The following is a 19,622-nucleotide window of genomic DNA, read 5'->3' on the forward strand; positions in this document are numbered from 1 at the left end:
ATGCCTAAGATGACTCTGGCCCAGTGGGGGTATGATTCATTTAGAAAGTGGATCTATGCCTTTAGGCCGATCCGTTTGTGGTATCTGGCTGGGTGAAGAAGTCAAAATATCCAGAAGTGGACTTGTGTTGATTTTTGTGTGTGTCTGCTGCCCAGAGGGAGAGGGCCTGCGCACTGAAAGGAGCGCTAATGGCGTTTCAATTGGTGACGTCACTCGCTCTGAGACCTTGAAGTAGCAAGGGGAACAATCCATCGCTTTTGTGGAGCGATGGGTAACGATGCTTCGTGGGTGGCTGTTGTCTATGTGTGCAGAGGGTCCCTGGTTCGAGCTCAGGTAGGGAAGAGGGATGCTATACTGTTACATTGGGGCCGTGACCCGGATCACTGGTTGCTGTGGAAAAGGGGGGTGAGTGTAACCGATATGAAATGGTTAGCTGGGTGCGCGCTAATAGCGTTTCAATTGGTGACGTCACTCGCTCTGAGACCTTGAAGTAGTGGTTCCCCTTGCTCTGCAAGGGCTGTGGCTTTTGTGGAGCGATGGGTAACGATGCTTTGGGGGTGGCGGTTGTCTATGTGTGCAGAGGATCCCTGGTTCGGGGCGAGGAGAGGGACGGAAGCTATACTGTTACAAGAGCAGTGCAGAAAGCGTTATGCTGAGGCAGTGAGTAAAGTAGAGGATGGTGGACAAAGCATGAGGGAGAGGATCCCTGTGAGCAGTAGGCCTGTACAGAATGACTTGAACAGTTCTCTGCACCAGCAGAGAAGTTTTGGAGTGTCAGAGATTTTACTGCAGAAGAACTACAGAGTTTTTTTAGAGAAGGGGACACAGGCTCCCTGGCCAACGGCATGGTGTAGGATCTGTGAGGGCCAAAGTAGTGGGGAGGGGTGGTGTGGTGCGTTGAGGATAGTGGTATATATTTAAGCAATGAGGCAGGAGGGGCTGTGGTATATGGCCAATATACCACAGCTAAGGGATGTTCTTGGATATGGCCATATACCACAAACCCCTGAGGTGCCTTATCGGTATTTTAAACTGGTTACTAACATAATTAGAGCAGTAAAAATAAATGTTTTGTCATACCCGTGGAATACGGTCTGATATAACATGGCTGTCAGTCAATCAGCATTCAGGGCTCAAACCACCCAGTTTATAAATAGGGTTAGATGGTGGTGCAATTTCCCTTTTTTTGTGAACAAATGTGCAATGCACTTTCCGAACTGTGAAAGGCAACAATATTCAACAATGTCTTGTCTGCCGGAAAACCACACGAAGAAGATCAGACACCCTGGAACAGACCCAACCACACCGTCGGAATGGAACGCAACCAAGACACCCACGTCATAATAATGCGACTAGCTATTTTGGACAACGTTGGCCTCGGTTTGTAGGGACGGACAAATACAACAATTCATGCTTTATTTAAATAGCTAGTTAAGATTCAAGAGTTTTGGAACGTCACGATTTAGGGTAATAACGTTTTGTATGTATACGTTCTGTACTAACTTGCTGAATTTTAAATTGACATCCTGGTTAACGTTAGCCAGACAACTAGCGATAACTATTAGCAAACAGTTCACGTTACTAGCCAATACAGTAGTTATAACGTAAACAAGCCAACTATCAATGCCTTTGGTGTTAGCCAAACGATGACTGTACACATTTTCAGTAGCTCTCTAGATGTGTTTAACACCAAATAATGGACAACCAACAAAACGTTTGTCTTTGCAGTAAGTATGGCGATGAAATCCGGAGAGGAGCGGTTGAAGGAGATGGAGGCTGAAATGGCTCTGTGAGTACAAGAGTTCAGGCATGACACTTCCGTTACCTTCAATAAGATTGCAATGACGTGTGTGGTAACTATGCCAAAACAACCCCTGCGAAATTGTCTTTCTTCTCTGTCAGGACAGGCAAACAATAGCTCATGACAATCGTCATCTATTGGTAACTCTTGTGTTGGTTCTGATCCAGGTTTGAGCAGGAGGTCCTGGGGGGTCAAGTGGCAATGACTGCAGGAGACCCTGTAGTGATGGAGGTGCTCCCTATGGGTGTTCCTATGGCTGTTCCTATGATCCGGCCCATCATCGGCACCAACACCTACCGACAGGTACAGAGATCTTGAGGAAAGATAGATTGAACATTATATAGGAAAGATCAATCGTAGAATGAACAAACTCAAACCTATCTTCTGCTAAAAGCAAACAAAATGTGGTGTTAGCCGGATGCATCCAACTCCTTCAAATCCCCTTTCTCTCTCAGGTCCAGCAAACCTTGGATGCAAGGGCTGCCACTTTCGTGGGACCTCCACCCCCTGCATTTGTAGGCCCAGGTGACATGGTTTGATTCAGGTTTATTAATAACATAATACTTTGCATATCGGAATGTATTCAGACCTCTTCCCTTTTTCCAAATTTTGTTACAGCCCTATTCTAAAATTGCTTTAATACTTTTTGCCCCTCATCAATATACACACAATACCCCATAATGACAAAATGAAAACAGGTTTGTAAGTTTAGCAAATTTAAGTAGAAAAAAAACTGGTACCTTATTTACTTAAACATTCAGACCCTTTGCTATGAGACTCGAAATTTAGCTCAGGTGCATCCTGTTTCCATTGATTGTCCTTGATGTTTCTACAACTTTATTGGAGTTCACCTGTGGTAAATTCAATTGATTGGACATGATTTGGAAAGGCACACACTTGTCAATATAAGGTCCCACAGTTGAAAGTGCATGTCAGAGCAAAAACCAAGCCGTGAGGTTGATGGAATTGTCCGTAGAGCTCTGAAACAGGATTGTGTCAAGGAACATGTCTGGGGAAGGGTACGAAACATTTCTGCAGCAATGAAGGTCCAAGAACACAGTGGCCTCCATCATTCTTAAATTGGGGGAGAAGGGCCTTGGTCAGGGAGGTGACAAAGAACCCGATGGTCACTCTGACAGAGCTCCAGTTCCTCTATGGAGATGAGAGAACCTTCCAGAAGGATAACCATCTTTGCAGCATTCCACCCATCAGGCCTTTATGGTAAAGTGGCCAGATGGAAGTAAAAGGCACATGATAGCCCACTTGGAGTTTGCCAAAAGCCACCTAAAGACTCAAACCATGAGAAACAAGATTATCTGGTCTGATAAAACCGAGACTGAACTCTTTGGCCTGAATTTTTTATTTATTTATTTTGTACCTTTATTTAACTAGGCAAGTCAGTTAAGAACAAATTCTTATTTTCAATGACGACCTAGGAACAGTGGGTTAACTGCCTTGTTCAGCATCACTTCTGGAGGAAACCTGGCAACATCCCTACGGAGAAGCATGGTGGTAGCAGCATCATGCTGTGGGTATGCTTTTCAGCGGCAGGGACTGGGAGAGTAGTCAGGATTGAGGAAAGATGAATGGCGCAAAGTAGAGATCCTTGATGAAAACCTGCTCCAAAGAGCTCAGGACTTCAGACTGGGGTGAAGGTTCACCTTCCAACAGGACAACTACCCTAAGCTCACAGCCAAGACAATGCAGGAGTAGCTTCGGGACAAGTCTCTGAATGTCCTTGAGTGCCCAGCCAGAGCCCGAACTTGAACCCAATCGAACATCTCTGGAGAGACCTGAAAATAGCTGTGCAGCAATGCTCCCCATCCAACCTGACAGAGCTTGAGAGGATCTGCAGAGAAGAACATGAGAAACTCCCCAAATACAGGTGTGCCAAGCTTGAAGTGTCATACCCAAGAAGACTCAAGGCTGTAATCACTGCCAAAGGTGCTTCAACAAAGTACTGAGTGAACGGTCTGAATACTTATGTAAATGTGATATTTCAGTTTTTATATTTTTATATACATTTGCAAAAAATGTGTAACCTGTTTTTCCTTTCATTATGGGGTATTGTGTGTAGATTGAGGATTTATTTTTAATCAATTTTAGAATAAGGCTGTAACGTAACAAAATGTGTAAAAAGTCAAGGGGTCTGAATACTTTCCGAATGCACTGTATATGCCATTTAGCAGACGCATTTATCCAAAGCGACTTAGTCATGCGTGAATACATTTTTCATTATGGGTGGTCCCGGGAATCAAACCCTCTATCCTGGCATTGCCAGCACCTTGCTCTACCAACTGAGCTACAGAGGACCACATAGTACATTACTAGACGTACTTAAAATACCTATTTTACCCAAAAACAATGTTGATCATTTACACCACCACGTCTTCAGTTTATGCTGGTCTTTTTCTTCTGCTCTTCAGCTGTAACCCCAGGTGTCAGACAACCGCCAATGATGAGACCAGCGTTTATGCCGCACATCCTGCAGAGACCAGGTCATCTATCTTTACTGTTGTTGACTTCACCTCAGTGCTAGCTAAATGAAATAAGAAATAGGATCAAATCTCTACGGCAATTTAGTCTTCAAATTAAAAACAATGTATTGGGAAGCTAATTTGAAATCTCTCTGTCAGGGGGTCCAAGGATGCCTATGATGCGTGGTCCCCCTCCACAGGGTATGATGGCTCCCCCACTGCCACGCCCTCCTCCTCCCCCGCCCATGATGATGGCACCCCCCATGCAAGGACCGCCTCAGCATCCCATGGACCCAATGGGGCATATGAGCTCAGGAGGACCCCCGGTTTGTTGCTACAGTGCCTTTTTCTTCCTCCGAGGCTTTTAGGACAACAAATATCAATGTTCTCCCTAAAGGCCCACACAGACTGTACGATTTTAGCCATCTTATGCCACGATTTGGCCCTCCCAGACAACATTTCCATGTTGTTGGAAAATTCTTAGGTCGTAGACGATTTTCTTTGCTCGTTCAGCGTGACATGGTCTAGGTCTGCCGATTTAAGTACCACTACATGCAGTCATAGGCTCAGACAAAGTTCTGGCGGTGTCAGAAATGTTGAGCCTTTATCGTGTAGTGTGGCTGGTGTCACGAGCCGATCCCGGTGACTTACCAATAGGAACACGGCCGCCACTGAGTATGCACACAACAGTATGATTATTGTGAATAGTCAGATTAATATACAGTGAGTGCCCATGAATGTGGATGCTACCATGATTACAGAAAGTCCTGAATTGTGAATAAGAAGTGAGAGAGAAATGCTAACCTCCCGTTATTGTAAAGGTGAGAGGTTAGTCTTGGAAGTATGGTATTTGTGCATCTAACTTTCTCACTCATCATTCTTCACGATTCATTTTTTATAAAAAATTTATTTCACCTTTATTTAACCAGGTAGGCTAGTTGAGAACAAGTTCTCATTTGCAACTGCGACCTGGCCAAGATAAAGCATAGCAGTGTGAACAGACAACAGAGTTAAACATGGAGTAAACAATTAACAAGTCAATAACACAGTAGAGAAAAAAAGAGTCTATATACATTGTGTGCAAAAGGCATGAGGAGGTAGGCGAATAATTACAATTTTGCAGATTAACACTGGAGTGATAAATTATCAGATGGTCATGTACAGGTAGAGATATGTGGTGTGCAAAAGAGCAGAAAAGTAAATTTAAAAAACAGTATGGGGATGAAGTAGGTAAAACTGGGTGGGCTATTAACTGATGGACTATGTACAGCTGCAGCGATCGGTTAGCTGCTCAGATAGCAAATGTTTAAAGTTGGTGAGGGAGATAAGTCTCCAACTTCAGCGATTTTTGCAATTCGTTCCAGTCACAGGCAGCAGAGAACTGGAACGAAAGGCGGCCAAATGAGGTGTTGGCTTTAGGGATGATCAGTGAGATACACCTGCTGGAGCGCATGCTACGGGTGGGTGTTGCCATCGTGACCAGTGAACTGAGATAAGGTGGAGCTTTACCTAGCATCAGGATGATTCGTAATCATGGTAGCATCCACATTAAAGTATGTAGAAACATTCTATACTTATTTATAATAAACGAGACTCTAAAATGACACACTACATATTTACCATAAATGTTTATTGGGCACAACCTAATCTGAAACCTAATCTGAAACAACCAAAACAACCAAAAACAAATTTTTGTCAGAAGCTTGATATAGTCATTGCGTGATATGAATATGGGAACAAATACGTAACTTTTGATACTTTAACACGCAAGTGAATTTGTCCCAATACTTTTGCTCCCCTGAAATGGGGGGACTATGTACAAAAAGTGGTAATTTCTCAATTGTTCACCCAATAACCTCAAATTTAAGCTGGCAGTCTGCACTTTAACCTCCATAGTCATTGTTCGATTTCAAATCCAAACTTTTGGATTTTAGAACCAAAAGAAGAAAACATGCTTCACTGTCCATGTAATAGTTTGATTTAAATATTTAAATGCTTTGCAAGAAGAACAATTTCCCTAATCTTGTTTAGGCTATATCTGAAAATGTTGCCATCTGAAATCGGGCTACCTGATGGGATTTTGATAAATGCACAATCGGCAATCAAATGAAACGTTCTACCACAGCGGCCATATTATTTTTGGGAAGCGTGTTTGATTCTGAGTTTTCACGAGAATTTTCAATCCCAATGATAATAACTGACAATCAATAGCTCTGACCTATCCCCGAGATCTGTAAGACCATGGGTTTAATAATAATTAGTCAAAGACTCAGCTAATGCAAAAAGATAGTACAGTTTATTCAGAGAACGTTCAAAAGCCTATTATACAAAGACATCCACTTTATAGCTACGCACATACTTCCATACAAACAGTAGGTATCCTACGCACATACTTCCATACAAACAGTAGGTATCCTGCGCACATACTTCCATACAAACAGTAGGTATCCTGCGCACATACTTCCATACAAACAGTAGGTATCCTACGCACATACTTCCATACAAACTGTAGGTATCCTACGCACATACTTCCATACAAACAGTAGGTATCCTACGCACATACTTCCATACAAACAGTAGGTATCCTACGCACATACTTCCATACAAACAGTAGGTGAGTTGTGTCCTTCTCCGGAGTTCTCACCACTGTGTTTCACTACCCAGCCGACAGTTCCATTCCCCCGAGATTAGGGAAACCTTGAGAAGTACTCCCTATGCCCTCATAAATTCCTCAGAGGCCTAGCCAGGTCGGTCCAAACACAGTTTAACTGTTCTCGGTTTTTTTCTTCGGCACACGCATACAAGTTCAAATCCTAAGCTACGCCTTGCTCAGACGGTCTGTGTTTTTCCACTATACAGATACATTGTTGAATCTAATTCTGACTAAAACTACACACATCATCAGATTAGAATTTTATGATTCTAATCAATTTCATACAGTTATAAGGTTTCAGAGTGGAATTATTTTATCATTATCTTTCAACATATACATTATTTTATCACAGACATATCAAGTTTGCATATAAAACTATTTCTAAGATGCATACCTTCAGTTTTTTCCGAACTCACTTCACTCACTCATAAGCAGAGGGAGGCTCGTGCTGGCTCAGGTGCAGATCAAATACACTGCTGCAGTTGACATAGCATACATCGGCTGACGTAGCCACGCAAGCCAATCACAGAACGTGTCGGCAGTACTGAAGCAAATCGTACAATCTAGCCAGGTTGATAAAGATTTAAATTCGGTAAGATCGCACAGTGTGACATGTAATAATCGGAGAAGACTGAATCCGACGTGCAGTGTGGGAAGGCCTTTAAGGAAATTCAGCGTTAACTGTGTCTTCAATTAGGAATGTGAACAAGCTTGGTCAATCTTAACCCGTTCTGTTGTGCTTCATTATCTCCATTTCTCTATATGCTGTTACCATATCTTACCATCTACAGGTGGGATCGACACATGGTACACCCATGGGACACTCCATGGTGTCTGCACCCTCAAGGTCTGTGACCCAGGCCCCTCCCAAGCTCACCCCCTCCATCATCTCTGCGGCCCCCACTGTCTACACGGCTCCCTCCGGACCAAAGATACCAGACATCCATGCCCAGAGAAAGGCTCGCATGGTAAGCACACTCACTTCTACTCTTTTTAGTTGAATGCCCTTTGCATTCAAAAGAAATTCAGCGACTACTTAAAATTTGCATTCTACATACTTTCCAAGTCTGCTGCTGTTTGCTGCAAATTCACACTGAATCTCATCTATCATCATATCTCTGATTTGTTTTTTTCTCTCTCTGTTCTCCCTATGACTTCATCAGGAGGAGCTGGCAGCGTCTGTAGCAGAACAGCAGGCAGCGGTGATGGCCGCCGGACTGCTGGAGGCTAAGAAGGAGGCCAGCCTAGCCGCCTCAGATGACAACGTTATCGGACCCAGCATGCCAGAGCCCGAGCCCGTCCACACTGAGGTACAGAACACTCTGCCTTGTTTATCAGCCCTGGCCCTAGTTAAAGGGTTTAAACTTTTCTGCATTCAAAATGCTTGTACAATTCAGTTGGTGTATTGTACAATTTAGTTGGTATAGACTTAAACCAAACCTTACAAAGGGCCAGTATTGCAGCAATCTCTAGAATATGTCTGACTCTAGAATCTTGTGTTTCTCTGCAGCCAGTGGATAGCACAGCAGAGGAGAAGAAGAAGGGCAAGCAAGAGAAGGCGAAGAAGTGTATCCGTACAGCCGCAGGCACCAGCTGGGAGGACCAGAGTCTACTGGAGTGGGACTCGGGTAAGATAGCTAATGATTTCAGATTACACTGAGACGATTAATTAATTCCTAGTTCAATTTCTTTTTTAGCAACTCTAGTATTTACACACTAGCGTTGCTGGGAAGTAGCGTGCAAAAAAACTGAATAGCCCGCCGAATTCCAGAAGTTCAATCAACTTCAATTTCAACTTACTCTGTCAATTGTCCATAGGGTTGGTCCTTATGCAAGGGGGAAATTGAGAAAAAACATCTAATAGAACATAAATTAAAGACTTTCCAAATGTTGGTCTGTTGTAGACCCGCTTACTTCATGTCAAAATAAAAGTCCTGCACGTGCGCCATACCTGCAACAAAAAAAAGCAAGATCTTGTGGGGGACTTATTTTGACATGAGGTAAGTAGAGGAACTGACCTCTTATTTAATTATTTAATCAGGTAGGCTAGTTGAGAACAAGTTCTCATTTACAACGGCGACCTGGCCAAGATAAAGCAAATCAGTTCGACACATACAACAACAGAGTTACACATGGAATAAACAAGCATACAGTCAATAATACAGTAGAAAAAGTATATATACAGTGTGTGCAAATGAGGTAAGATAACCTCCCGTAAGGCAATAAATAGGCCATGGTGGCGAAGTAATTACAATATAGCAATTAAACACTGGAATGGTAGATGTGCAGAAGATGAATGTGCAAGTAGAGATACTGGGGTGCAAAGGAGCAAGATAAATAAATACATACAGTATGGGGATGAGGTAGTTCGATGGGCTATTTACAGATGGGCTATGTACAGGTGCAGTTATCTGTGAGCTGCTCTGACAGCTGGTGCTTAAAGCTAGTGAGGGAGATATGAGTCCAGCTTCAGTGATTTTTGCAGTTCGTTCCAGTTATTGGCAGCAGAGAACTGAAAGGAAAGGCGGCAAAGGAGGAATTGGCTTTGGGGGTGACAGTGAGATATACCTGCTGGAGCGCGTGCTATGGGTGGGTGCTGCTATGGTGACCAGTGAGCTGAGATAAGGCGGGGCTTTACCTAGCAGAGACTTGTAGATGACGTGGAGCCAATGGGTTTGGCGGCGAGTATGAAGCGAGGGCCAGCCAACGAGAGCGTATAGGTCGCAGTGGTGGGTAGTATATGAGGCTTTGGTGACAAAATGGATGGCACTGTGATAGACTGCATCCAATTTGTTGAGTAGAGTGTTGGAGGCTATTTTGTAAATGACATCACCGAAGTCGAGGATCGGTAGGATGGTCAGTTTTACGAGGGTATGTTTGGCAGGATGAGTGAAGGATGCTTTTTTGCGAAATAGGAAGCCAATTCCAGATTTAATTTTTGATTCTGGAGTCTGGAAGGAGAGTTTACAGTCTAACCAGACATCTAGGTATTTGTAGTTGTCCACATATTCCAAGTCAGAACTGTCCAGAGTAGTGATGCTGGACAGGCGGGCAGGTTCGGGCAGCGATTGTTTGAAGAGCATGCATTTAGTTTGACTTGTATTTAAGAGCAGTTGGAGGCCACGGAAGGAGAGTTGTATGGCATTGAAGCTCGTCTGGAGGTTAGTTAACACAGTGTCCAAAGAAGGGCCAGAGGTATACAGAATGGTGTCGTCTGCGTAGAGGTGGATCAGAGAATCACCAGCAGCAAGAGCGACATCATTGATGTATACAGAGAAGAGAGTCGGCCCGAGAATTGAACCCTGTGGCACCCCCATAGAGACTGCCAGAGGTCTGGACAACAGACCCTCCGATTTGACACACTGAACTCTATCAGATAAGTAGTTGGTGAACCAGGCGAGGAAATCATTTGAGAAACCAAGGCTGTCGAGTCTGCCGATGAGGATGTGGTGATTGACAGAGTCGAAAGCCTTGGCCAGGTCGATGAATACGGCTGCACAGTAATGTCTCTAATCGATGGCGGTTATATCGTTTAGGACCTTGAGCGTGGCTGAGGTGCACCCATGACCAGCCCTGAAACCAGATTGCATAGCGGTGGGATTCGAAATGGTCGGTAATCTGTTTGTTAACTTGGCTTTCGAAGACCTTAGAAAGGCAGGGTAGGATATACGTCTATAGCAGTTTGGGTCTAGAGTGTCTCCCCCTTTGAAGAGGGGGATGATCGAGGCAGCTTTCCAATCTTTGGGGATCTCAGACGATACGAAACAGTGGTTGAACAGGCTAGTAATAGGGGTTGCAACAATTTCGGCAGATAATTTTAGAAAGAGAGGGTCCAGATTGTCTAGTCCGGCTGAGTTGTAGGGGTCCAGGTTTTGCAGCTCTTTCAGAACATCAGCTATCTGGATTTGTGTGAAGGAGAAATGGGGAGGCTTGGGCGAGTTGCTGTGGGGCATGCAGGTCTGTTGATCGGGGTAGGGGTAGCCAGGTGGGAAAATGCTTATTGAAATTCTCAATTATAGTGTTTTGATCGGTGGTGACAGTGTTTCCTAGCCTCAGTGCAGTGGGCAGCTAGGAGGAGGTGCTCTTATTCTCCATGGACTTTACAGTGTCCCAGAACTTTTTTGAGTTTGTGCTACAGGATGAACATTTCTGCTTAGGAAAGCTAAGGCTAGCTTTTTCAACTGCCTGTGTATATTGGTTCCTAAGTTACCTGAAAAGTTGCATGTCACTGGGTTTATTCGATGCTAATGCAGAACGGCACAGGATGTTTTTGTGCTGGTCAAGGGCAGTCAGGTCTGGAGAGAACCAAGGGCTATATCTCTTCCAGGTTCTAAATGTTTTGAATGTGGCATGCTTATTGAAGATGGTGAGGAAGGCACTTTTAAAGAATAACCAGTCATCCTCTACTGACGGGATGAGGTCGATATCCTTCCAGGATACCCGGGCCAGGTCGATTAGAAAGGCCTGCTCGCTGAAGTGTTTTAGAGAGCGTTTGACAGTGATGAGGGGTGGGCGTTTGACCACAGACCCATTACGGATGCAGGCAATGAGGCCTCTGAGGAACTGCAGGGTCTACAACAGACCCACGGAATCCTGTTTAATTATATCCATTAACATCTAAAGGAATGTATAGTTCGACAGAATTTCGATAGGTGGATCAGTTAAATAAGTCCCTGCTTTTTTTTCTTCTTCAAATTCCCCCCTGCATAAGGACCATAAGGACAATTAACAGAGTACGTTGAATTGTATTTCTTTCGCAAGCTAATTCCCAGCAACACTAGTGTGTAAAATACTAGCATTGCTAAAAGCAGCTACCTACTTACCTGTATATAGAATAGTATAATTTTTGTTTTCACTACAAACAGGCGACTGTCCCATTCCCTTTTTGTCCCTCCTCTTTGCTCAGCATCACACCTCATCTGACTTTCCTCCTCCATCCAGATGATTTCAGAATCTTCTGTGGAGACCTTGGCAATGAGGTGAACGACGACATCCTGGCAAGGGCATTCAGCCGCTACCCCTCCTATCTGAAAGCCAAGGTGGTGCGGGACAAACGCACTGGCAAGACCAAGGGCTATGGCTTTGTCAGCTTCAAGGACCCCAATGACTACGTCCGCGCCATGAGGGAGATGAACGGTGAGCAATAGTATGTGTGAAAGGGCCAACAAGTTTTGTGTCCAACCCCAAGATGTCATTTTAAAATGGGGAGTAACTCCTGATCTGGATCTTTTAATTCTGAGGCTCTGTAGTAAGTAATATATTGTGGGAACATGGCCTTTTCTTTTTTCATGCAAACACAGGATTAGCTGCATAATTTAGCAAGAAAGTATAGGTAGAAAGCTAAGGAAGGTGACAAATGCACGGCCAAGGGCTACAGCTTTGTCAGCTTCAAGGACCCTAATGATTACATCCACACCATGAGAGAGATGAATGGTGAGCAGTTGTGTGTTGAGAATGACTTCTCCTTTCCTAACACCTACCTGTGTGGTGGCACCAGTCCAATTCTAAACTGATCATAAACTTTTTTTTTTCACAGGGAAGTATGTGGGCAGCAGACCCATCAAACTGAGAAAGAGCATGTGGAAGGACAGGAACATGGAAGTTGTACGCAAGAAACAGAAGGAGAAAAAGAAACTGGGACTGAGATAGACAATGTTTCCCTTGTGTATGTATGTGCAAGTGTTTTTTGACTGGGAGTGTGTGAGAATCACACTGATGGCCTAATACAGTTGCCAGGCCACTCATCCAACTATCTGACATGTTTTCAATTACCACAGAGTAGGGATGTCATTTTACTCATGGAACATGGTTAAACTAGGCTACGAAACACTGTACATGGCACTGGCCCTGGTTGCAATGGTTAGACATGAACCATGCCCGTATGAAGTTTAGAATTTACTGATCTCCATTTTTTTTTATTTTAACATTTTAATTTGTAAATAATTTCTGAACATCACTCAGATTTTCTTAGTTGGTATGGCTCCTATGCATCTCGGATGTCTGAAATGTGAGATTGGTGATCTCATTTATGTATATGCTATTGTGGAAACTACTTCCAATGGCAATTATGTATTTCCGGGTAGCCTCTGTTATTCATACAGCAAACCATTATTTTTTTTAAAATATAAAATCTAAATGTTTGTACATTAAAGTGGCTTATTTTGAAGCAGTGGATTCAAACCAATGCAACGTTTTTAAAATAAACCAAATAGCTTGACATATTTGCCTGGCACTCACCTTCCCTGTCCTCCAGCCCAGGCAATGAAAGCGTTTACTGAGGTGAGGTGGGATAGTTCATAAATTGGTCACAAGATGGGGCTCCAATACCATCTTGATTATTTAATAAACCGACCGTTGAAAGGTAGGGTTGCTATACATACCTTGCTTTAAATTGTAACGGTATACAAAATGGACGAGAAGGTCAGCTTTTAAGATAACTGATATTGAATATTTTGTCCAACTACCATTTGGAGTATTCAACGTTACCATAGCCTGAGGCATAAGGCATTCTCAATTGTGCCATACATTGGGGAGAATATAGGATAATACTGTTGGATTCTATTTGAGATTAGAAGTATTGTGGAACTAAAACCTTTTGCCCTCCGTGCACAATTTCTAGGAAATAGCAATGTGTTAAAGCAGATTAGGATGTCTGTCTTGGGAAGTAATTGGATGATAAAGAATGCTTGTATCAAGTCTCACCAATCTAAATATAATGCGAGGAAAAAGACAGCTAGCTGAATATATTTAGATTTGACTTGAAAGCATAAATAAAGGATAGCCAGTCTGCTTCTTACGCCTTTGTCCGATCAGGGGCATCAACTGGACCTCAGCATTTACACAAAATAGGGGAGCTCTGTTTAAACGAGTCTTTTTGGCTGATCAATGAAGATACAAAAATTGTTTATCATTGTTGGCGTTAAAATAATGTTATCTTATTTACGATTAACTAGAGCCTTACACTCAATCTTTACGTTTCCATAAAATACACATCACTTTGAGTTTTGGTATCGGCGGATAGACACTGCTTAGCCACATTTCAACCACACGTGTGTAGAAACATCTCATTGCCTGAACTGAGGCAATGAATGCAGCCTACTAACGATGTAGAAAGGACGATTTTGCATGAACCGAGAACTTCTTCAGATTTCTAACTAGCAAATTATGTCGTCTATAATATGGAGACAGTTGTCTACATTTTCATCAGGATCTCGCTGAAAATTTGTTTTTTGCCAAGGCAACGAACTAGATTTCGCCACCCCCTCGTTGTTCCAGTCACTCCTCACAGTCCTGTCTTGGAGGGCTGGTTAAGGAGGTCCTTTTTCGTGTTAGATTCACAACTAGCAATGATGCTTCAATATTTTCTAAATGTGAGGTAAACTGTTGGCATAGTTTGCTAACGTTATATATCAAGAAGCGGAGGGCCACTTTAACGAATGCACCAATCAAACATTAATATAAACCAGTGAGATTGGAATTTGAAAACGGAGCCCATCCGACCCTTTTCCCCCGAACCTGGATATCGGAATGGTGGTAAGTCATCATTTTTGTCTTAGTTCAGGCTGCATATGTCAGTAGGCATGAGGCAAGTGGAAAAAAAAACGTTTTTTTAAGTTTGGCAACAAAACATGTGATAGCTAGTTTGTCGTACCATGTCTGTCACATATGGCTAGTCTGTGTGGCAAACTGAAACAGAAGATGCTGTCCAGTCCGTTGTTGCCATTAGTTACAGGGACACTGCTGAACCTTGGCCTGTCACTGCTTCGCTCAAGTCATTTGATATGGTTGTCTTTATCTGACTAACTAAATCTTATAGCTAATGCTATAAAGCCAAATCCCATGTGGCTATGCCGTTTATTAGCTCAATTTAGCTAACTAACTAGTTACGTTATTTATTTCATCTAGTGTGTTAGCTAGCTCAAGTTAGCCACATCGCGCGCCCCTCCCTTGAAATACAAGCATGAATGGCGGTGTTGTCTGTCAGCCAGACAGGGTGATTCGGTTTTACTGGGCATTCATCACTTGCCTTAATTCGAATATTTACGTGCTGTACAACGTGTCATCGTTTAACACAATCTAGCAAAGCTAGCTAATATTATTATGATTGCCTTGTTAGTTGCTAGATTGGCAGCTCAAAACAGTTTTGAAAACGGACAGTCTTTTGTCTACTCCGGCTGGGGCTTCCATTTCATTAATTGCGCGCAAGCCACAGTGATGAACAGCGTGCAGCTCTTTTCCAACAAACGTCATTCTCATAACAAAGGCACGGGATACTAATGTAGCTAATATCATTTTAAATGAGTTAGTACTAAAGAAACGAATGTTATATGCGCAACATAATACAACTAATCTGTTTCCCGTTGTCGGGCTGCAACGTTTTCAGATATAATATTGTTAATGTCCCTCTCAGGCGTGTAGATACAATCGGTTCCAGGTAACTGTGTCAGCGTGATGAAGTAACACTTCAAACCGTTCCAACGCTATGCTGTCGTCTCGCGCTATAACATCACTTCACTGACTTCATGTTTTCTTAAGGTAAAAGCGCTTTAGACTTGATGGTTAATCATAGCTGTGCAACTTGAAATGGTCTTTTATTGAATGGAGTGATTGGCCTGCCAACTCCATTTTGATATATTGTCTACTCCCCTGGAGTTTTGCCGCGTTCACGTGCTAGTCAGATCTAGGAAACTCGGACATGTCTGACTTCCTATATCTGACTAGCACATGAACGTGTCATTATTCTTACATACAGCTGTGTTTGCAATAGACATGGGTTTTGCATACCAGTGGAACAGGTCGTTCTACCAGAGAATATGGTGGTTTATGATCAGAGGATACAAATCCCCTCCATCCACTAGTCTCCTGCTCTCAAGACTGGCAATTACTAATCTGGGTTAGGTCCCAAGACTGGCTCTTTGCCACAGCATAGGGTATTTCTGTCATTATAGATCAATCCATCATTAATCTACCCAACCGCAGTGGACCCAGTATGTTACAGCTGAAACAGGCTGAACTAGTGCTTAGCTTCAGATTATGTCACCTATGTTTATTCTCAGACTGTACATTACATTTCCCCTGGAAAACTAGGAATAGCCAGGCCTATTTTATGCTTCTGTATTCTCTAATGCCTGGCCAAACAAGGCATGTGTGCCATTACTGCTTTTTCCTTTATGGAACTAAATCTTATGGTCTTCATTCTGGCTCTGTTGGATTGACTCACTTGCTTCAGATAGATAGTTGGTTCCATGTTCTAGAGAAGCATTACTGTGTTGTCAGTCCTGAGTCTAAAACTTCACTCAAGGCTATAGTTTAGCCTCCATCTCACAATCTCAAGACCCATTGGTTACGTTGACCTCCCTGGTCTGAACCCTTTCCAAGTATCCTTGTATGTTGTCATTCAGATTCCATGTCCAGCTGGTGTAGCGTATCTTGGCCTGCTCTCCCCAATAGTCAGTTTGAGGATTAGCTCTGCCTCCAGTGTGAGCAGCAGTGGGCGATCAAGGTGTTTAATTACAAACCCAGCATCTTCATAACTCTGTCTGGCAGGAGCTGTGTGTTTCCGAGATTGAATGAGACTAAGACTGAGGGCATGTGTGTCTGTGTGTATACCATACAGAGACTGAGCGACTGAGACCGAGTGTGTGTGTCTGTGTGTATACTGTACAGAGAATGAGGCGGAGACAGAAAAATACTGTGTGTCTTTGTTTCGGACAGACTGTTTATTTACAGCTGTTGGATGGACTCACTGGCTACATACCTAATTGATTTCCATTGAATCGTCTCATGTACGGTCACTTGCAATGTTCGGCAAGAGGAAAATCAATGCAGACTGATGGTAATGTTGTGTTAAGAGCCTTTTACGCTTGGACATTACATTTGCCGAACAAGAGTTATTCTGCTTCCTTTGCGTTGTTGGCACAGTGTGCAGCCGGCTGCAGTTCAATGTGTGTGTGTGTGTAGTTTTTCTGTACACATTTGGATTTGTAGTAAGACTATTATAAAGATTAGGCTTCCGTTGCAGCACAAATTAGCCTATCCCAGCCCCAACTGAACTCAAATGCTAGTTGTTTTCAACATGCTTGATTTAATGTAAATGCTCCCCTAGGATGCTCACTTGCCGACAGGAGAATGAAATGCTTGGCCTGTGGCTGCCAACAGCTGAATGATAGGGGGCTCTTACTGTACAGAAAGGAACTCTCTAATAATACATCCTTTTTATTTATGCATCATGCCCTGATGTGCTCTGGTTAATTTAATCCTATTGAAGCTTGTTCCCAGCTGTTGTCCCTTCTTGCTACCATTGATGACCTGAGGAGTTTGTGGTAAGGGAAGTGCCTCAGTACACACACACTCCCTCCCTGTCCTCGGTGCACCAGCGTTATTATCGCAAGAAAACATGAGAGGAATGGTTGATTTTGATGTTTGTCAGAATCAGCACTGCTGTTGTTACATAACCTCACATTCTATTCCACTATTCCCTTCCCCCCCTCTGCCACTTGGGCTGCACAAATGACATAAAGATGTCCTCAATGTACAAATTTGGTAGGGATAGAGAGAGACCCTAGACAGGAAGATGGAGAGAAAGGTAAAAAGCAAAGAGTTGGCACAGCAGGGCCACGCCCACCAATAATCCTCTCCATCGCTTCCTGTTTACTGTGAGGCCCTCCTACTCCCTCCTCTCTACCCTCATATCTTGCTCACTCTATCTTCCTTAGAGATAGACACCTGTGTGGATCTGCCTGTAATGGAGAACAAACACAATATACACACAAATCAATGGCTGCTTACGGACTCTGTAACACTGGCGTTCTGGCCACACCACCTCTGTCATTGGCCACTGGTTTGGTTCTTCACTGACCGATCATTATTTTATCACATACCGTATAATGAGAAACGAAACAAGCCTGGCTGCATTAGCAACAACGTTCAGCCACCAAGCAAGCGGTTTATGTTTGAGCTGAAATGAGGATGTGGAGAGTGGCACGGGGGGACTGGTTTAGGCAGCGCACAGCTCGTTGTCAGGGGTGACGGTCAGACAGTCCCCCTGTGTGCTCAGTGCTGCTCTCTGCTCGTCTCTACTTCCCCCTGCATGTGGACTCACCGTGAGGACAGATGTTTAGAAAGATCTAGTTTGACCACCTCGGAGCACTACTACGCCTATTGTTTGTCCTGTGTGCTTTATTCCGTGGGATATTATTCAAGCAGATCGCCAAAATGTGCGTGCTCCATGTAGCCTAGTGTAGGCTATGTTATGGACTCATAACCCTAACCGAACGCAACGCAGGTCATCACCTCAACTAGCTGTCTGCTAGTTTCATTTATTAAATGAAAACGATTTTTTCCTACAGTGATAATGGTGAATTGAATTACCTCTAGGCTACAGCCAGGGGGCTGTTTAGCTGAGCATGTTAACATGTTGAGCATCTTTCAAGCTGCTCTCAAAGCAGGCCCTTTAGAGAGGTGCTGCGTCTCATGTGAGCCATCACTATGTTATTACCAGGCACTTTCTGCTGTACCTCATGCCATGTGAATAGTAAAGGGATATTTGATCCCTGGTAGGTCTAGAGGTGAGCTATAAGCTGAGCTAAAGAGGCCTGAGTGGGGACACCAGCCCTGTCCCTGACCCTTTTCCCAGGGCCTAAAGCTGGAACTGGGCTCACAGGGCTGCTGCTGACAGCTTGAGGGCAAGGGGTGTCACAGAGTCCCGCCTCAGGCCAGAGAAGGTCTGGGCGAGGGCACTGCCTCACGCCCTGTCACCCATCATCTCCTCTAACGCCCTCATAGAGGAGAAGCCAGCCGGCACCAGCCACGCCCAACGTGCACACACACACACTACTCACCCTGGAGACTCTTTAATGGGTGCTTAACATTAGATCTCTGTGCTAATACTGTATTACGATCAGATATGGTTTATTTACAGTACATTAACCTGTATACAAACCTACGACTTTCTTCCCTTCCCCCTCTTACTACTCCCCTCTCTCTGTCTGTTTTGGCCTGGAGGCTGGAATGTGTGATATGCCAATATCTGTTTTGCCTCATGGATCACCCTTCTATCCATGACTTACAGTACAGTCAGTGCCTTCAAACCGGTTTTGCATTATGATTCATATCCTGGTTGTCCAAGCCCATATACAGCAGCTTGAAGAGACACTGACTAAACAGACAGCAAACCTGCCTATGCAGTACAGCCACCAAGTCACTATCCTGGAGTGTAGCCCTCTGTCCATATACTATACATGCTAGCTCTATAGTTTAAAATCTTTCATGTTGCCTTGACATCCTCCAACTTGTTGAAGCAAGTCTTCAGAACCCCTCCCCTTTACTGTGGCTAGCGACCTTGTTTCCCCCCACCAGACCTAGGCTCCACATATGGATAGTTTTTCTCCTGTTAGTGTTTTCATTCAGCCATTCTCTCTTTCCCTAATTCCTTTATGGTTTTTCTCTCTCTCCGCTGCAGTCAGATGCTCTGGGTGCCAGCTGTCTGCCCCTATAGAAACATCTGTTCTGAAGCCATGCCCACATTGTTCCGTACCAACACAAATGGCCCCCTCGTCCACTGTCCCTCATGTCTCGCTACACACACACCACACACTTGTTCACAACAGTCAGGCTTCTGACGAATTCACCCTCTTTCTTTTTCTTTCCTCTACTTCTTTCTTCCACCACCTCTCTTTTTTCTTCTTTTTAG

The 19,622-nt window shown here is 43.7% G+C and overlaps 2 protein-coding genes across 2 annotated transcripts in view; both read left to right on the plus strand.

Annotated features, from left to right (window-relative positions):
- Nucleotides 1-1,292: 1,292 nt before the first annotated feature.
- Nucleotides 1,293-13,150, plus strand: LOC139390636 (RNA binding motif protein 42). The gene is made up of 11 exons (XM_071137894.1): nt 1,293-1,467; nt 1,729-1,789; nt 1,969-2,104; nt 2,257-2,326; nt 4,228-4,299; nt 4,438-4,604; nt 7,723-7,899; nt 8,095-8,241; nt 8,442-8,559; nt 11,873-12,067; nt 12,468-13,150. Exons 2-11 carry the CDS (start codon nt 1,734-1,736, stop codon nt 12,578-12,580), a joined length of 1,251 nt encoding a protein of 416 aa, XP_070993995.1. The 5' UTR covers nt 1,293-1,467; nt 1,729-1,733; the 3' UTR covers nt 12,581-13,150.
- Nucleotides 13,151-14,244: 1,094 nt separating this feature from the next.
- Nucleotides 14,245-19,622, plus strand: part of LOC139390643 (rho GTPase-activating protein 33-like) — a 39,727-nt gene continuing 34,349 nt past the window's right edge. Inside the window, exon 1 of the mRNA XM_071137908.1 lies at nt 14,245-14,464. Within this exon, the coding sequence (XP_070994009.1) occupies nt 14,459-14,464 (6 nt within the window). The 5' untranslated portion in view covers nt 14,245-14,458. The remainder of the gene's footprint in view (nt 14,465-19,622) is intronic.

The sequence above is a fragment of the Oncorhynchus clarkii genome, chromosome 3, assembly GCF_045791955.1.
Source record: "Oncorhynchus clarkii lewisi isolate Uvic-CL-2024 chromosome 3, UVic_Ocla_1.0, whole genome shotgun sequence".
Taxonomy (NCBI): domain Eukaryota; kingdom Metazoa; phylum Chordata; class Actinopteri; order Salmoniformes; family Salmonidae; genus Oncorhynchus; species Oncorhynchus clarkii.